This window comes from Formica exsecta, unplaced genomic scaffold, assembly GCF_003651465.1.
Source record: "Formica exsecta isolate Colony F162 unplaced genomic scaffold, ASM365146v1 scaffold26, whole genome shotgun sequence".
NCBI lineage: Eukaryota > Metazoa > Arthropoda > Insecta > Hymenoptera > Formicidae > Formica > Formica exsecta.
Genome location: NW_021849866.1, coordinates 3534135 through 3551781, shown reverse-complemented (window position 1 = coordinate 3551781; position 17647 = coordinate 3534135). Strand labels below are relative to the sequence as shown.

Below are 17647 nucleotides of genomic sequence, written 5' to 3'. Positions count from 1 at the left end.
ATTTATATATATATATATATATATAAGAGTAAAGTAAATATAAGTTGAGAAAGAGAGAAAAAGAGAAAGAAAGAAAGATAGAGAGAGAGAAAGAGAGAGAGAGAGAGAGAAGATAAACAAGTCTATAAATAGACTGTTTATTTTAAGCAAATATATGCCCCGGAAAGTAAACTGAGATACAAGCTGATTAACAAAAAAACTCCGTTTTTGAAATGTAAAAATTAAAATGAAAGAGACACATAACTTTACTATAATAAAACTAGTACTTTATTAAAGAAAATTTTGATGATGTGCATTATATATTGACACTGTTCTGTTATTCATTTTCACAGCGTGAAACATTCGTGAGCAGTCCTTCCTAATCACTGCTTTGCGAAAGACAAAGGCTATGTATAATTAATGAAACAAAAAATTGTAAATCGGATTTAAATTCAAAGAATTTTTCTTTTATCGAGAAGAGATACGATAGTGATTAGACATATATACATCTCTATATGTCTAATATACATGAGTAATTTGTATCGTGAAAGATCGTTCAATTTTTTTGCTCTATATACATGATAACTCTATATCGCGAACAATAATAATACCGAGCGAATAGCGAGAGCCATAACTACAACGGGTCGATCCATTGCCGAAGGTCGACGGAAAGATAGCCTGAGCCTCCGCGCGGGTCGAGTGCAATGCCGATGCAATTACGGCCGAGTCGAAGGCGACACTATGCATGGTGTCTTTTGATTCGGGTAAATGGGGCAAGTGGCATCTGCATTCGAACAGTCTTTTATCCCCATTATGGGGAATGCGAACAAAATTTCTATTATTATATATTTTTTTTATATTTACGAGATTTTAGAGAATTAATCTTTACCGTAATCTTTGTTTGATTTCTTCGGTAAATAAAAAAAAAATTATTTCTCAGAGTAGAATTATATATAATAAACTAACTTACTTAGGATATATTTATCTCTTGTATGTCAGAATATATTTATTAATTACAGATTCTCGATTATATAGAAGATAAATGGAGTGAGAAAAATACATTTATTGAAGGAATTAAAATATAATCAAAAAATGATGAAAAGATGTAAACTCATAGGATTTTGAATAAAAAAATATTAAATATTATAAAAAAATTTAAACATTAATTTTTTATATATTAATTTTTTCTCTTTCTCTTTTATTTTTAATATATTAAAAAAACATATTTCTTTTCCATAAATTTATTTGTTATTTTCCTGTTTCGATTGACTGATATTGTAAAGTTTTTAATCTTAAAGAATTTCCGTGAAGCTGCGAGGAAACGATCCTGACTTCCTTGAGCAGCAGACTGATATGCGCCTCTCACTTATGCATTCATAAGTGGATTCAATATAGCACGTGTAATGCTAATTCTTGAAGCTTACGGAGCTCCGGGCTGGCCTATATTGATAACAGACGCGTTCACATGGCGCCTAAGTCTTTTCAACCTCCAACGAAAAAGAGATAGACATTCGTCAAGATGAGGCGAAAATTTTGAAAACTCGCGTATATATTTAAGATTCTCAAGACTCTGCACAAATCGATGGCTTAGTATAAAAGCGAAAAAGAAAAACTTTTTCGTATTTCCGGTTTACGAGCTTGTCTTGTTCCATCGAGAGTAATTATTATTATGCATGTCAATTTGTCGCAAGACCTTACCTATTTTTTACGTCATAACATGAAGGCGATACTCACCTTCCTCAGCTGGCAATTCTGTAACAAAAAAGGAGGAATATATTAGAATACAAGATAATATAGCTACCTCACTTATTGAATAATAAAATTAATGAAAAATTAAATCAGTATATCAATCGACAATTGTTATCATAAAATATATTTTTACCTTACAGAATTTTTAAAGACCTGATTAATTTAATCATTAATTTTTAATAATTTTATGTATATATGCGATTGTATGAAGAATATTTGAAAAAATTTTTTAAATCGTTAAAAGTTGAGCGGTAATTGCTTTACACGTGGAGAAATGATTTATATGTCTAATTCAAGGTGCTTGAACGACTTTGAGGGATCCGCTTTAAGACGTCCTAGTTCAAATTAAATAGAGGCACCGAGAATTCAGAATCCCATAATTTCCCTGACGCGAACAAATTGGAGGAAGCCGCGGAAACGGATTTCGCGTGCAGAATAGGTGGTTCAGTGGAATGTGCAAGTGACAGTTTGTGAAGCGTTAAATTTTCGGTAGGTTTATACATATTAGATAATACAGCGGTTCAATATAATACGAGATAGATTGAAATTTTACAAGGAGTTATTTGATATTATTGAATTTTGCTAATAATTTTGCATGCGTTCAATATGCATCTTTCCGAACATCGCGATTAAAAGAATGCGATAAATAATTATTTTGAGAAAATTGTTTATAAAACGTGAAATTATTAGCGTAACGTGTGTGTGGATATGAATTAAATTCTCTTATATTATTAATTATATTCAATGTATATCCAACAAATACATAATAATTTGAGAACCAATGCACTTTTTATAATATTGTAACAGCATTTACATCACTTTAACATGATATCAACAAATTGATTACCGTGTAAATACATCTATGATTTTCCAAATAATGTCACATGTCTCAATGAAATAAGAAAGCCGAGAAATGTCAGAGATGCATATCTATCTTGGATGAGAGAATCTCCATTCTAATTTAATCTACGAGGTCGATTACTCCTTAAGCGTTCATTAACGTCTCGAAATTGGATGCGTGGGTGAACGCTCGCGTATTTCTGCATGTTGTTTCTAGTGAAACCGTCGTATAAATATTTATACATCGCGAAAAATCAGATCCTTCCGTAAAATGAGCTTTTTGTTGGAAGAAGATAGGGTAAGAACACCCCATTGTGTTATCATATAATCGTATACAGGATGTTTTAGGTTCTTCGCGTTTCCGATCAACTCCGATCTTCTCGATCTATTCAGATCTTTCGTTGATAAAGATTTCACTGGGCGTTATCATTTGCCGCGATGTTTCTTCGAAGTTAAATGTCGCAGTATAATTAGCTTGTTTCTCTCGAATTAAAATTCCGGTAAATTTTACTTGGAAATAAATGACGATAAACATTTTGTTGAGACGGATTGAGGACGGATGCGCTTGGGGAATATCGTTCGCAATGAAAAAGCAACTGTCTATCGACGCGAGTGGCCTGTTCGCGATACCCGCCGAGTGACACGTGAGGAAAAACAGAGACACGTGGGAGTCATTAATTCGTATACTGGATCCGCATAGATTTCCGTTGAATGGCCGTCGCGCGATTGACGTGTTCAACAGAGAAAACACGTCGTTTCTCGTGAAACGCACATCAGCGGCAGATTCTGATGAAAGACCGCGTGTAATTCTCGAAGTCGTGACAAAGGCAGGCGTGAAAGCGTTTGTTGCGCGAATAATAGCTTCAATTTCGCGTCGATTTGCACCGTGGCAAACTCGTTAATTGGTACGCAAGCATTATATCTGCCTAATATAGTATCGGGATGTATATGATTAGTCCTTAGAATTGATATTAGTATCGGAAAAAAGTATCAATAATATGTTTGGTATTAAAAAAAAAGAATCTTTTTATGATTATAGCGGCGCCGTTTTCCGATCGAGAGAAGAGAGAGTTTCAGAATTATTTTTAACAATTATCTTCGATAAAATATACAGCCATATTGTGCTATCTTGCTTTAAAAGAGGGATAAATTGCCATTCTTTTGCATATAACGTATTTTAATAATATCAAGTCAATAATCGATGTGCAATATTGGCAAAAAATTGCCAGCGTCGAGATATCGAAATTTCTATAGAACTTTCCTTCAGATATCGATACCGATATCTCTAAGATCAAACATAACACGATACTGTAGAAGACAGCTATCGTTGCTCAATGGTATTGCGATGTCGTAAGTATTCCCGGATGCACGCGATCCTTCCGTCGCGAGTGACATCAATCGCGTTCTACGCACATATTGAGAGTTAATTATCGAAGACGTCATCATGCTGGGACGGAAGCAAATGCGGCGGGCATGATCGAGGACAGGCGGTGGGAAAAGGTGCGAGAAAAAAGCCGGAGAGTTTTTCCCCCCGCACCGTGCGAGAGCGTCACGGGGCTACGGATTTATCACGCGACAGTGAACGGCCGCACAAAGCCGATAGATACGTGCGACAAACAAATCCGTCGTCGTGCATTGAACGACACGCCGCTGGCTCTATGCACGTGCTAACTTTAGCCCGCGAAGTTACGTCGAGAGGCGGAAGGGGTGATCCGTGACGAGAGGTGACAAGTAAGTTCCGGTTCAAGTCCGCGCCCGAATTTCGGCGAACCTGAAAAGCCCTTGGGCGGATCGTGCAAATTAATATGTCCGATTTATGACTGTAATGTAAAATAATTAGATTTCATTTCAGAATAGAAGATAGAAATTACATGTAATATTTAAATATTTAAAAGTAAACTTGCTTGATACTCGCGAAAATAAAATTATCTCTTAATATATTAAAAGAGATTTGAACATTCTTATGAAAAAAATATGAATATTTTGTACTCCTATTTTACATAATGCTGATGTAATAAGATTTGTAAAAATATAACACACTTGTAGAGACAGAATAAAATAACAATTCTATCATATATGAATAAAGCTATGTAAACACAATTTTCACGTGTAAAGTCCAGTTCTTACATATACATGAAAATTATTATTGCATTTCTCTAGAACTCGTGATACTCTCCATAAAATATAGCACTTGTACATTTCACACATCATCATAATAAAAAAAAAACTTCATAATAATTATCAGCGTTTCTGAAACTTCAGCTTTCATAATGTGATTAAATTGTAAAAGTATCGAGATGTTCCCAAACTATTTGATGCCTCTGTTTACTCGCATATTTAAAATTTTTTCTCTGAAAATATATCTTGTATATAACAGTATTACATTACCATTTTTTTATTAGTTTGCGCGCTTAGTTTTTAAATCTAAATAAACTAAATTTAAATCTTCTAATGATGACTTGTATTAACTCGCAAAAGCTCACGTGAAATCAATTAATATGCATGACGTCCGGTCGTTTTCATTAGAATGCTACGAATTACTTTGGTCGTGATGTTCGAGTAAAAATAAGCGCGTGTACGTAATCGTACTCTATTCAAAAGAAAAATAAATATACGTGGGAAAAAAAATGCGTGAATATTTCAGCAGATTTAAAAAAGACATTCTGCGCAAAAATTAATAGCAATTCATAAATTATATTGTTGTAAGAAAGTGACTTTCTCCTTTCGCTCGTCCTATTTGTCATCCTCATGACAATTTGACGTATAGACTTATTATCAAGAATAATACGCTTGACAAATGGAAGCTAAACACGGAGATGGAAGATAAATTCCGCGACATACGTGGAATATATGTATATGCGTGATGCGTTTTCTCATCTAAGGTCATCCGTGAAACTAATCTGCAACTGCGGTTGCAATAGATGAAACGTCAGTTCGCTCATACATGAGCGAATGACATTAACACACCGAGTGCTTATTTGTATGTCACGCGAAGGTAACACTATGCAAAGAAGATAAAACAAGCATTGTTTAAGCATACTCGACTCGACCATTTGTATTACGCGAAAAACTCGATTCTTTCACGCTCAGATATAATCGTAACATATCACTAGATTCGCAAATACATATCAATCTCGCCCTAATACCCAAAGGATATTTCATACATTCGTAACACTTATTTATATCGCATATCACTTATATCAAAATTTAAAAAATTTTGTATTATACTGTCATTATTTTAAATGTTAACGTGCGTTAAGTACGATAATTTTCCTGAGTGTTGTGTACGTATGAAAAAAATAATATTACATTTAACCGGTTTGCGTATATATATATATTATACACTGAGAAAAAAAAGTTGTTAACTTGACTAAATGCGTTTAACTAATTATTATTTCTTTAATTGAAATATTTAAGTATTTAAATTAAATATGACATATTAAATCTAACATGACGTATTTGACTTAAGTACTTAAATATTTCAATTAAAAAAATGATAATCAGTTGAACGCATTTAGTCAAGTTAACAACTTTTTTTTTCTCAGTGTATAAATGAGCTAAAATAAGGAGGATTATACTTACATTAGCATTAAAGAAAAATAAATTTCTTGTATTTTGCATAATGTTTATTTCTGGCATATATATAGCTGTCATCACTAGAAATAAACTTTTAAAAAGAATATAATATTTAAAAATAAAAAAATGTTATAAATTTATCAATAAAAACTGCAATTTTAATTATCTACATAATGGAAAAAATATTAAATGATGAAACAAATTTTAATCTCAAAACATATTAAGTGTCTAATATATATATATAAATTTAAATATAAGATAATTTTTTTAAAACGTAGAAATACATTTACTCGATGTTTAATTTCTGCATTTTCCCGCCAATAAAATTCTACACTACCCGTAATTATGTTTCCTGTTAGAAAATATAATGGAAGTTTTCTAGCATCGATTGGTTACGCTACTTGGCGATAAGTGTTTAACGAGATCACAGTAAACTTGTGCTAGTATTTGCGAATTTCTACTAACAGTTTCTGCTACAACTCCTTTGATTATCTAACAGACGCGCCCACACTTATCCTTGTATGTTAATTTCATTTGCAACTATTCTACACAAGTTTTCTTCATAATTATTTCTAGATGAACAGTTATTTTAAAATAAATAGCACGTTTTATGTACGCATTTCCTTCCGCGAGTTGTATCCAGATTTAACTATATATTTAATTACAAATTAAAATCTGTTAGACATGAAATCCTATGTTAAGCGTCTTAAAGTGTTTTTATAAAAGATTACGATTCTTTTTATACTACAATTTGTTTCGAAATTTTAGTGCCATCCCAAAATTTAAATCAAATAAAATTTTCTTTCGTTCCATATGTATATTTTAATCAAAATTAATTGTTTTCATTGTCATTACGAATTAAAAAACTTTCGCGACACGAAAATCTTATTTTAATCAGAACACGTCGTTTTAATCGACGTAACACATCAAAATGCCTTGGTAATACACTTTAATAAAGCTTTCAGGATTTTGACGTTTTAACTGTTTTAATGTTCAAGATTAATTAACTGTATCTTCTAATTGAATCATAGGTTCAAAGAAGTTTCACGACTTCCTTATACTCGGACAACGCGTATCACGCGATGCGACGAATCGCCATCACAAATGACATAACAAAGAAAGCATCACATTGAGAAATAATAATGAACATGACTTCCTCGAACTGTATAAAAAAGTTATTAAGATCGATTGAATAAATTAATTAAATGGATAATCATGTGAAGCGATATTTAAGTCGGGTACAACGCGCCCAAGCGCGCTAAATATCAAGGCACGCTGCGACTTTGAAGAGCGACCTTAAAATGAATTAACCTCACTCAATCGCGTCAACTCCTAATGCAATTTCACCACACATGTGCGATTTATTAAGCGCTGAGCGATTTTTGCAGCCGCCTGCTTGTCTCGCGGCTATTTACGTAGCTCAAGTAAAGCAGGACGCGATTCATTATGTAATCTAAGATTGTCTCTTTTATCGCAAATTATATAAATTCGTTTCTGCTTTATAATTGTTTAATTGACATTTGTAATATTTATGTGCAATAACAATATATGTACAACAATACTAATTGAGAATGAAAATAATTGAGTGAGATAAAAAAAAATTCGGAAAATTAAAGGCAATTAAAAACGCTGATAATTCATCTAGAGCGTGAGAATTTAGATAATATGAGTATCAAAATTTACTTTTAAATGTATATATTTATATCTCTTCATACTCTCTTTATGTAAAATAAACATTAAAGTATCCATCTGTGGAATATTAAAGTACTAATGAATTAATCTAGAATTATATTCGCATGTGGATGTCGAGATGTTCCTAAATTACCTCGTCGTAATGTGTTTCAGCTTTCTTATACGAACTCGCGCGATTGCAAAGCAAAGGAAAAGGCGCTGGTGAAAACGTCTCTTCGCGGCCAGCTCATTAATAATGGATCGGCCAACGACGTTGCTCTGACGTGGTTGCTTACGCTGAAAGTTGTCCACGTCAGATATCTTGTGTACGCGATTTGCAAAGCACGACACGTCGAAACAAAGAGTTTAAAGAGGTATTAAGAAACACAATTATATTGCGAAACGCAAGCGCATACTGGATGATATGGACAAAACTTTATCCGCGAAACGGATTAAAGCTAAATCGAATACAGTTGTCGGGCGCGTTGAGCTTTCAGTCTGACCACAGGACGTCTAATTCTTTCGGTTGCTTTTGTTATTATATCTGGTTTTTTATTTTATTAAAATATAATTGCTTATATTACAAAAGTTTAATTTTTAAATTCAAATTGATTCATATTGATTGGTCTATACCTGTTTATATATATATCTCATTTACGAATTATTTTATGGTTCTGATCATTTTAATTATAAATATAATTTCTTTCTTCAAATTTTTCTTTTAACTAATAAAGACTCAATATTAAAAGATTGAAAATGATTGTTCAGTTTATGAAAAGTAATAAAATTTTGATATACACAAAAGAAATCTATACGTGAAATCTTTCTTCATTACAAATACTCGTTATTGTGCTGAATCGACAATTAATTCATGACCTACAAAGATAAAAAATCGTACACTGCAAATTCCGATATTTTGATTGTGATATTAAACCGTTTTCTGTGCATCGCTTTCAATGATATATTTTCGAATTTAATGTTCGCGCAAGTTTATGATTTAAAGTGTAGTATATTTTGAGAGTAATTTATTAAAGAAACATTAATATTATAATCAAAAAACAACAATTAATTATTTTGATGTATCTTTCTCTTGTATAGTAAACTGATACTTCTACACTTTTCGATCATTTCTTTAAGTTATTAATGAGTAATAAATTTTACTTTATCTACATCTACGATATCAAATAATTTAAGAAACGTGTAAAAATCGAAGCAGCATTTACATAGTATATTTTTGTAACAATAAATTCGAGAGGAATAAATTAACAATTAATTGATATTTAATTATATCTAAATTTGATTTCTTGTGATGAAAGCGCAAGGTTAACGGAAATATCACGAACGTATTTCGCGGAATCTAAATCTTTTAAATCTGTGTATAAATTTGAGAATAATCGTGGCTACTAGTACCATATTTGAAGACAAATTTTGATTCATGTCTATAAATTCGATACAATGACTAAGCTTTTTGATGTTTGTACAGTTAGGTGATATGTTAAGCTTATTAAATAGTGATAATAATGCAATAAAATTTAGAGCCGTCGAAACAATTCAATCACGGTTACACTATTTAAAATAGATTAAATTTAGTTTTTTATATAATGCTACATAATTATATTCTTAAATAAATTAATTTAATAATTGTTCAATATTTTACATTTTTAATAAGGATACATTTTTCATCTTACAATTGATTGAACATTGCGTTTTGAATATTATATGCGGAAAAATGAATTGTTAAGACGTGAAAAACTAATTATTTATGTTGTACACTTGTACAAACACTTGAATATATATAATTCGAAATATACGGGAATATTAGTGTGAATTAAAGTATATGGAAATTTTTGCGCGACAGTTTACCCTTGGTATTTATTATACGATCACAGTGACGACTGCATCGCGGTCGAGTTCTTAGTCTCAAGAAGCCGGGAAACCTCTCGAGTCCGTTGATATAATGTAAATTCATGTGGGCGACGACATTTTATCGCTGTAGCATGCGGTCTACTGCGCGATTACTCGTCGAGAAATTCTCCTCGGCCGCATCCTGATAAAAATGAATTCGAGAGATTGCTATGTAACCACCTAGAATTTGTTTATCTTTGAACGGGTGCAAATATGAGTGTCGCAATACACGCACTTTCAACGATAACGAATTAACGCTTATCATTCCTCATACCAACGTTCGCGTCATGGTTTTTTTTGTGCTTTTCCTTTGCGAAATCCAAATCCGTAAATCCGATACGCGAATTGATATCATCGATACGAATCTCTGAAGATGTTCAGGCTTCAATCACGTGTGTATAATATTTATACAGATAACAATTATAAGAATTGCGATTTCAAATTCAATTGTAGATTCCTCGCCCGCGGCAAAGTGGATTAAGACTGACGTATATTAAATCGATATGTGTCCTTGGACGGAAAAATAAAAAATACACGGAAACGATTACAATCTTCTAATAGCGCGGTCGCTGTCAATTTAATGAATTTCTAAGCACATTTCTCTTCATTGATAGAGAGTCACTTTTGTAATAAATAAACTTTCCATGAACTGTGACGTGATGAATAAATAAAACATAAAGTAAGAAAAAAATATTCAAATAGCGTAGAGATCAATTATAATTTAAATGGCTTTTTATAATGACGATACCGATAATGAAGATCATTGAATCATAAATCGAGCTTGTGCACTGCATCTTAGAAGCAAAAAAGTATTAATTCTGACATTATAACAAAGAAATGTTTCTGATAAGCAATTTGTATATAATACTATTACATTCTTAATTTTCCGGAATTCCTTTCTTCCTCTGTGTTTATTCATAATTAACATTTCTGCAAAAGATACTGGAGCAATAAAAAATCATTGATAAATAATTTTTTTAATCCCTTGTAATAAATATGAAACATATGCCACACTAATTAATCATATCTGTCTGCAATAAATAAAGCTTGTCATAATTCGTACGTGTTATATATATCACAAAACATTCCTGCAAATAATAACGTTGGAAAATATAAAAAGTCTATAAACGTAGTATTGTCATTACAATTTAAATGGCACATATTTTTTATCAGATACTTGTGAACTGATTTCTAATTTTATCTTTCAAGCGAGAAATAGAGATACTCCAATATTCTTTTTTAATCTCTAAAATCCGATCGGCAAAATTTTCGAGATTTTTTTATCTGCAGAAATCTCTCTCTTTCTATAATTTTATTCCTTAATACGTTTTTGTTTAATTCTTCCATTAAATTAAACATACAATATTATACAATATTATACACACCACAAAAAGAGTTAGACTCGTTTTATACATAATATATACAATGATCGATTATATCGAGACGTTTATTTTTTATAATAAAATCTTGTAACGCTTCGATTTGCCAAATTTGCATTTGGTTTGCACCAAACTGACGCTTCAAAATTCTCGATCAGGGGAAACCGACTTTGCTCGCGAATCGAGTTTGTCCTAAATAAGATTACATTTTTTTTTTTTGTTCTCCTGTGGACGCAATTAGCGCCGATCATCAAGCTACTGCATGTAGTCTGCCAGATGCAACGCTTGGCCACGTGCAATCGAATTACGCTATCCATCAAACTCGCGACACGGCGGCACAGCCGCCTTTACCAGATCGATTCAAACCTTAAAGTGTTACGTGCGCCTACTGCTTTCGTAATTTTCTGCAACTAATTATCAAGGCTAAACTTAAATGAGTCCAACATTCATCATATCATATTTCCAAGTTCATTAATACGGTTAATTTTACACTACGTATGAAAATATCGCTTTTCACTTTTTTTATACATATTTTGCATGCAATATATTTTCTATATGGAACATCTTTTGCAAATTGAATTAAGAAGATCAATTAACAATGCTCATAAAATTTCATAGCGTTATTTGCGTTCAAAATGGAGCAATATAAAACGGGTAGTAATAGCGTTAAATTAATGTTAACGTTAACTTTTATATTCCCAATATTTAAAAAAAACTTGATTCCACCAGAAAAGAATAAATTTTATTGGATTATGTTATGTAAATAACGAAGGCCATTCGATTACGTTAATACCGCGTATGAAAATATTTGCTGCAAATCGGTATATAATTGTCATCGTTGATTATCAAACAGATTTTGCAGAATGTATACGCATGAGAAAAAGAAGATCCTGAATTATCTAGAAACTATTTTTCCTCAACATAACATGCATTTTTTCCATTCAACTATGAAAAACTATTATCACGACATTGTTATGTGTGTTACAAAATCTACCAATTTTAAATTTTGGGTATGTTTAATCTAAAGAAAAGAGAACTTTCACAAATTTTAAATACAAAGCAAACCGTCAAAATACTTAAAGTTAAAAATTTATGCAACGAGACTCGTGTTTTCGATCGCATTTATATCGAGAAAAATTCTTAGCAGTGAAAAGCGATGTTATGATTTTCTGGGACAACTCTTATGTTATTTAAAAACAATTGTATCACGTCGCAACGACGGAGAAGCGTCAAAATAGCGACGAAACACGCCAGATAATATCTAACTATAAAATTTGACTCCACCGACAGATTCTCCTCTCTCTCTCTCTCTCTCTCTCTCTCTCTGTTTCTTGTTGACTGTATTTTATTTTTGTAAACGAAAGACGATACTTTGCCGCGCACTCGCCTATTTTGTAGCTCTGCCGTAATCTTTGCATAATGTTTACTGCGAATATACACGCGAATAGCACCGAAGGTATCGTGTAGGTGAGCATGTAATGATGCATTTTCGCAAAACCGGTGATAATGAGCGTAAATCATTATAATGATCGCATTTCATCCATCTTTGGTAATTTTCAGGTAGTCTCTGTTTACAAACATGCCAGGTTTTATATTTAAATAACGAAATAATGAAAAAAGAAGCAAGAAACTTTATTAAAAAGAATGACATTTTTAATAAACAAGAGATAATTTTGCTTCGTGTCAATTAATTAAAAAATTAATTAGATAATGTTTTTCGGAAAGATTATTTTATACAAATAGAAATAAATTTTTATTAAATACGATTTTTTATATAATATATATATTTGTATAAAATGCGGAAAAAATGACTCTATTCCATAACTATTACCATAAGAGCAATAATAAAATATCTCTAATTAAAATTCTGCAATATTTTTAATTTAATTTTATTACATTCCTAGTTTTATTTAATTTTATCTTTCTTTTAGTTTCGCTTGAAGATAATTTATTCGATAGCAGAATGGAACTCGTAAAAACGTTACGATTAACACCATAAAAACATTATCAATAAGCTTTTCTTTTAAATTCACTTTATTTCATTAATACACTTTAATCGCATTTTTCTGATCAAATTGCGGGAGAAAGATTTGAATTTTTTTATACGGAAATCTTTAAGAAGCAGATAAAGCATATCGCAGTCATAAGTCACGCCGATTATTTATCGGAAGTTCTAGATGCTCAATCTCCAAGACTTGGGAGAGGGGAAACGTCCGATATTTCGAGAGGCGCAAACTAGCGACGCGTTATGCAAAAATAAACCATTCAACACGTGCTCGCTTTTCCTCCTCCGCACGATTGCCGGACGAAATTAACGGAGGAACTTTGCAGCCGACACAAAGTTACAAAGTTAAACAAAGAACGTAATGATACATGTCGAAATATCACCGAATTGTTCAATCAATTATACATCATCGTGTACGGTTTTCTAAATTTTTAATTTCAACACAGAAACCTGTAAATATCCGATCAAAAATATTCTTTAACGGATTTCTAACTTTAGAATTTCTAACTTTATACGGGCCTAAAAAATCAATCTCGAGACAAAATTGCAATTTAAAGTTTATATTAAATTATAATATATACGAAGCGAAATACAAAACTTGTGAATCCCGAGTTATCTGTGCCGCACTGTAAAGCTAATAAGATTGTAAGGCAACCTTCATAAAAATTTATAATTTTTATTTTATTTTTACTTTTAAATTATTTTTATGTAACGTATACACTGATGTTTTGGAAAGAAGAGAATAAAAATATATTTACATATCTCATGTAATCTGTGCCATGGTTCATAACGTTTTACATAATTGTTATCGCACATTAACATAAAGCTCCGATTATCATTCCAAGTCATTTTTATAAAGTGAAAATTGTATAACGAGAAATTAAAAGAATAAGTCTTATGTATTAGGATATAATTATCACCGTATTAATTGTAAATGTTAATTAATCTTGAATATAGTTATCGAGAGAGATTAAAATAGTTTCGGATGCTATTGCAAAAAATTATTATTCCACAAATTTCAAACGCGGTTGAATTTTCGTCAGCACAATCCGAGAGATTTCCCGAAATATATATACAGTATTGCGATTCGATCGAGTGGTTCGTGTCGACGACGGAAATTGGAATGTCGATGATTTAAACGTCCCCGATTACGTTATTGTAAAGCATAGACAGATACGCACGTCATACACAAGCAGTCCTTCCGAAACGAAGTGATTTATAGAGGAATGCATCGGACGGTTAAATCAATCCCACAAAGTATGGATAGTTCTAATCACCGAACGAAAAAGAAAAGAAACTTTGACGGATTATTATCTGAGATATATCTCGTAATAAATTTATTCACAGAATTTTGAAACAGTATTTTTTTTAAATCCAAACTGTCCAAATTGAATCTATGTGAATTTGAAGCCGATTTTTTATTAAACGTAAACGATTTAAAGTCTAGTCAAAAGTGCTAATCGATAATAAAAAGGTAGAGATTACGAATAGATACTTTTACACACACGGATTGTGGCGTTCACATGTATATATGACGCGGCGAAATGTTGAAAAACAATCCTATACAACCGGATCTTATAAACACGGCACATACGTAATGAATATTAAAACTACAGACTCTTCTTGAACACGTGTACGAGGAAGTGGCAGGCGGTCGCGCCGATGGTGGGGATGAGGCAACACACGCGTGGTACATACACGGCGACATATGTATTATACATACCAGGCTGATAAAGCGACTTTTACCATCGACTCTCCTCGACCCCGGTAGCGAACAGAACGCGCGATTATATATTTTTATGAGCGCCACGCAATTATCGTACCCGCGCGTACTATGATATAAAATACGCATAATATGATATAAAATAAATATCTACATATACAAGATACGTCTTCCGTACAACTAACATTGTGTCTTTCATCCGTGGATTTTGCGTGAATTTGAAGTAGATTTCTTTCATTAAACGCAAATAATTCTAAGTCAAGTCAAGAATGCTAATTGATAATAACAATTTTTATCTGTGAATGTTGATCTCTAAAAGTTGATTATAGAGTGACTAATTGCGAAAGGAATGAGACAGTCTGGTACAATTGAGGAAAACTCGGCGTGAAACGTAATTTTGAAGAATTCTCAGACACGTGGTACATGCCTTGCGAGAATTATACGTATTAAATATCAATGAGTGTGAGTCTTTTTCCATAAAAGACAAAGTAAATAATAACGGTTTTTTTATTTCTTAACTTTGTTTAAACCAATCTAAATCAAACGACGAGAGTAATTGATGAATGATTTATAGACTAATTGATAATTTATACGATATTAAAAGAGCTATGCGGGCCTTTTGTGTACAGATCCTTCAATTGTGTGAGATACATGTGAATGAATCCACACAATGAATCTATCAATCATCCATGAATCTACACGTGAATCTATCAAATCCTCCAAAAGATCAAAGTGTAGAAAAAAAGAAATTACTCACCGTTAAGACCATATTTCTCCTGGTTCCTTTTGACTTGATCGGGAGACAGTCCTTTGTCAGGATCGACGTTGAAGTAATTTACTACTTCTTCCACAGTTTTAGAATGGCCGTCTTCCATGATTACTGCTTCGTAGATGCTTCACTAATGTTATCCTTTCAGTGATCGTATACGTTCATTCACACTAACAGTCTCTGAAAATTAATAAAATTATTTATTAAATAAAATGTTTAATATTATGATGTGTATTAAATAGAGAGTTAGGTATAGAACAAATTAGACCTAAATTGCAAAAGAATTGCTTTAATCTGAATAAATCTTAAGTAGATATAAAAATAATATGAATTGCACATTTTTAATAAGAGCTTGCTATCATATTCAATGAAATGATAATTTTAATAAATTTTTAATAAAATTATTATCTACTAGAATCTAAAATAAATTGTAATCAAATTGTACTCAAAGCTGAGACGATAGTTAAATGTAATTTCATACAAAATTGCTCCATATTTTATCTCTTTTTTTCAAAATGCCAAGAAAAAACAATATTTTTTAACAATATATATTCACAAAGAAGATTATATGGATTCTTACTTATATCCATCAACAATTATTTATATATAACTTTTTTTGCTTTCTGTTGTTAGTATTAATATCCGACAGTCCCAAACATATATAAATATATACAGAATTGAGTTATATTTATGTTTTAAATTAATTTTATATCTTTTGATGTATAATTATATGTGTTTACTTGATTATAGCCTTCAATATAACAAAAATATCTTACATAATTTTTTTTTTCCTATATGTATTAAATATACATTATAGCGAGTAAATATCAATATATGCAAGTTTAAAAAATGTATAAATCATATATAACATGATCGGAAATTTCTCGATTTACGAGACTTTCGGTCTGAGATACATAATTAATCCTTAGCCAAACGTCGCTATCTCTTTCTAGATTACACTCTTAGCAACGATGTAATCAGTTGAAAAAACATGAGGAAATTTAACACGCTAGCAGATACACTGAACCTTAACGGAACATTCTCGAGGTTTAAGATTTCGCTACTAGAGAAAATCTACGGAAAACTCGCCGCATAAATACAGCGCGTACGCGTATTACGGAAACGGACGCAACACGGAGTGAGAGAGAGAGAGAGAGAGATGGAGAGAGAAAAAAGAAATAAACTTCAACCATACCGAGGATATCGTAGAGACGCAGGAGATTGTCCCACGGCGTTCCACGTCCTTGCGAAATTACGAAACGCGACGATGGATCGGCGTGACGAGTTGCCGCCGCCACCGACGACAAGGAGGACGACAAGGAGGACGAGAACGAGAACGAGGACGACGGAAGAAGCGCGGCGCGCACTTCGTCGCGGCTTAGAATCACTGTTCGGAGCGCGACGGGTCCTCGCGACATGCACTCGCGGCTCACTACGGTATCCTCGGCGGTATTTCTGATTCGCGTTGTCAGCACGTAAAGCGAGGAAGTCCGCCGCGTTGACGCGCGACAGACACGGCTATCGTTGATGACGACGTGTCAATAGAGCGAGAGAGATGGAGAAGGAGAAAAAGAGAGAAAAAGGCGGGGAGGAAGAGACAGGAGAGGGAGATTGAGACAGGGAGAGAAAAAGAGAGAGAGAGAGAGAGAGAGAGAGGGAGGGAGTGACGAGAGAAAATTACGTTACGGCTTCCGAATATTTAGGTTAGCCGCGTTAGCGACGGCGATGACGGCGGCGGCGGTGGCAGCGCGCTTTGCTTATCCCGCGACAAACTTCACTACAGACCACGACGATCGACGCCGTTTCCCCGTCTTCTTTCGCGACGAAAGGAAAAGGAGAAAGAAACAAGCGCCGAGGCGAGATGCTATTGCTGCTCCGAATTGCACGCGGGAGCTATCACGAGGCGCGAATGCACGAGACGCACGTCATTTTTACCGTAACGATGTAACCAGCACGACAACTGCTAACCTGACCTCCGCTTCCGCGAGACTGACATGACTGGCGAATCGGGCGAATCATGGCGTGAGCGTCAGCGCCGCCAGCCGGCGCGC

General features: G+C 32.9%; 1 protein-coding gene across 5 annotated transcripts in view; it reads right to left on the bottom strand.

Moving 5' to 3' along the window:
• LOC115236715 (calcium-transporting ATPase sarcoplasmic/endoplasmic reticulum type) overlaps positions 1-17647 on the bottom strand; it is a 40658-nt gene that overhangs the window by 16257 nt on the left and 6754 nt on the right. For 4 of the 5 annotated variants that reach the window (XR_003884233.1, XR_003884235.1, XM_029809339.1 and 1 more), the window contains exons 2-3: positions 15585-15776; positions 1714-1731 (exon numbers count right to left, since the gene is read on the bottom strand). Coding sequence is in view for 2 of the 5 variants with exons in the window: in XM_029809339.1 (XP_029665199.1) it covers positions 1714-1731; positions 15585-15702 (136 nt within the window). In the remaining 3 variants the exon portion in view is untranslated. Of the gene's footprint in view, positions 1-1713; positions 1732-15584; positions 15777-16791; positions 17520-17647 lie in introns of those variants that run through there. The other variant, XR_003884234.1, reaches the window with a different exon arrangement.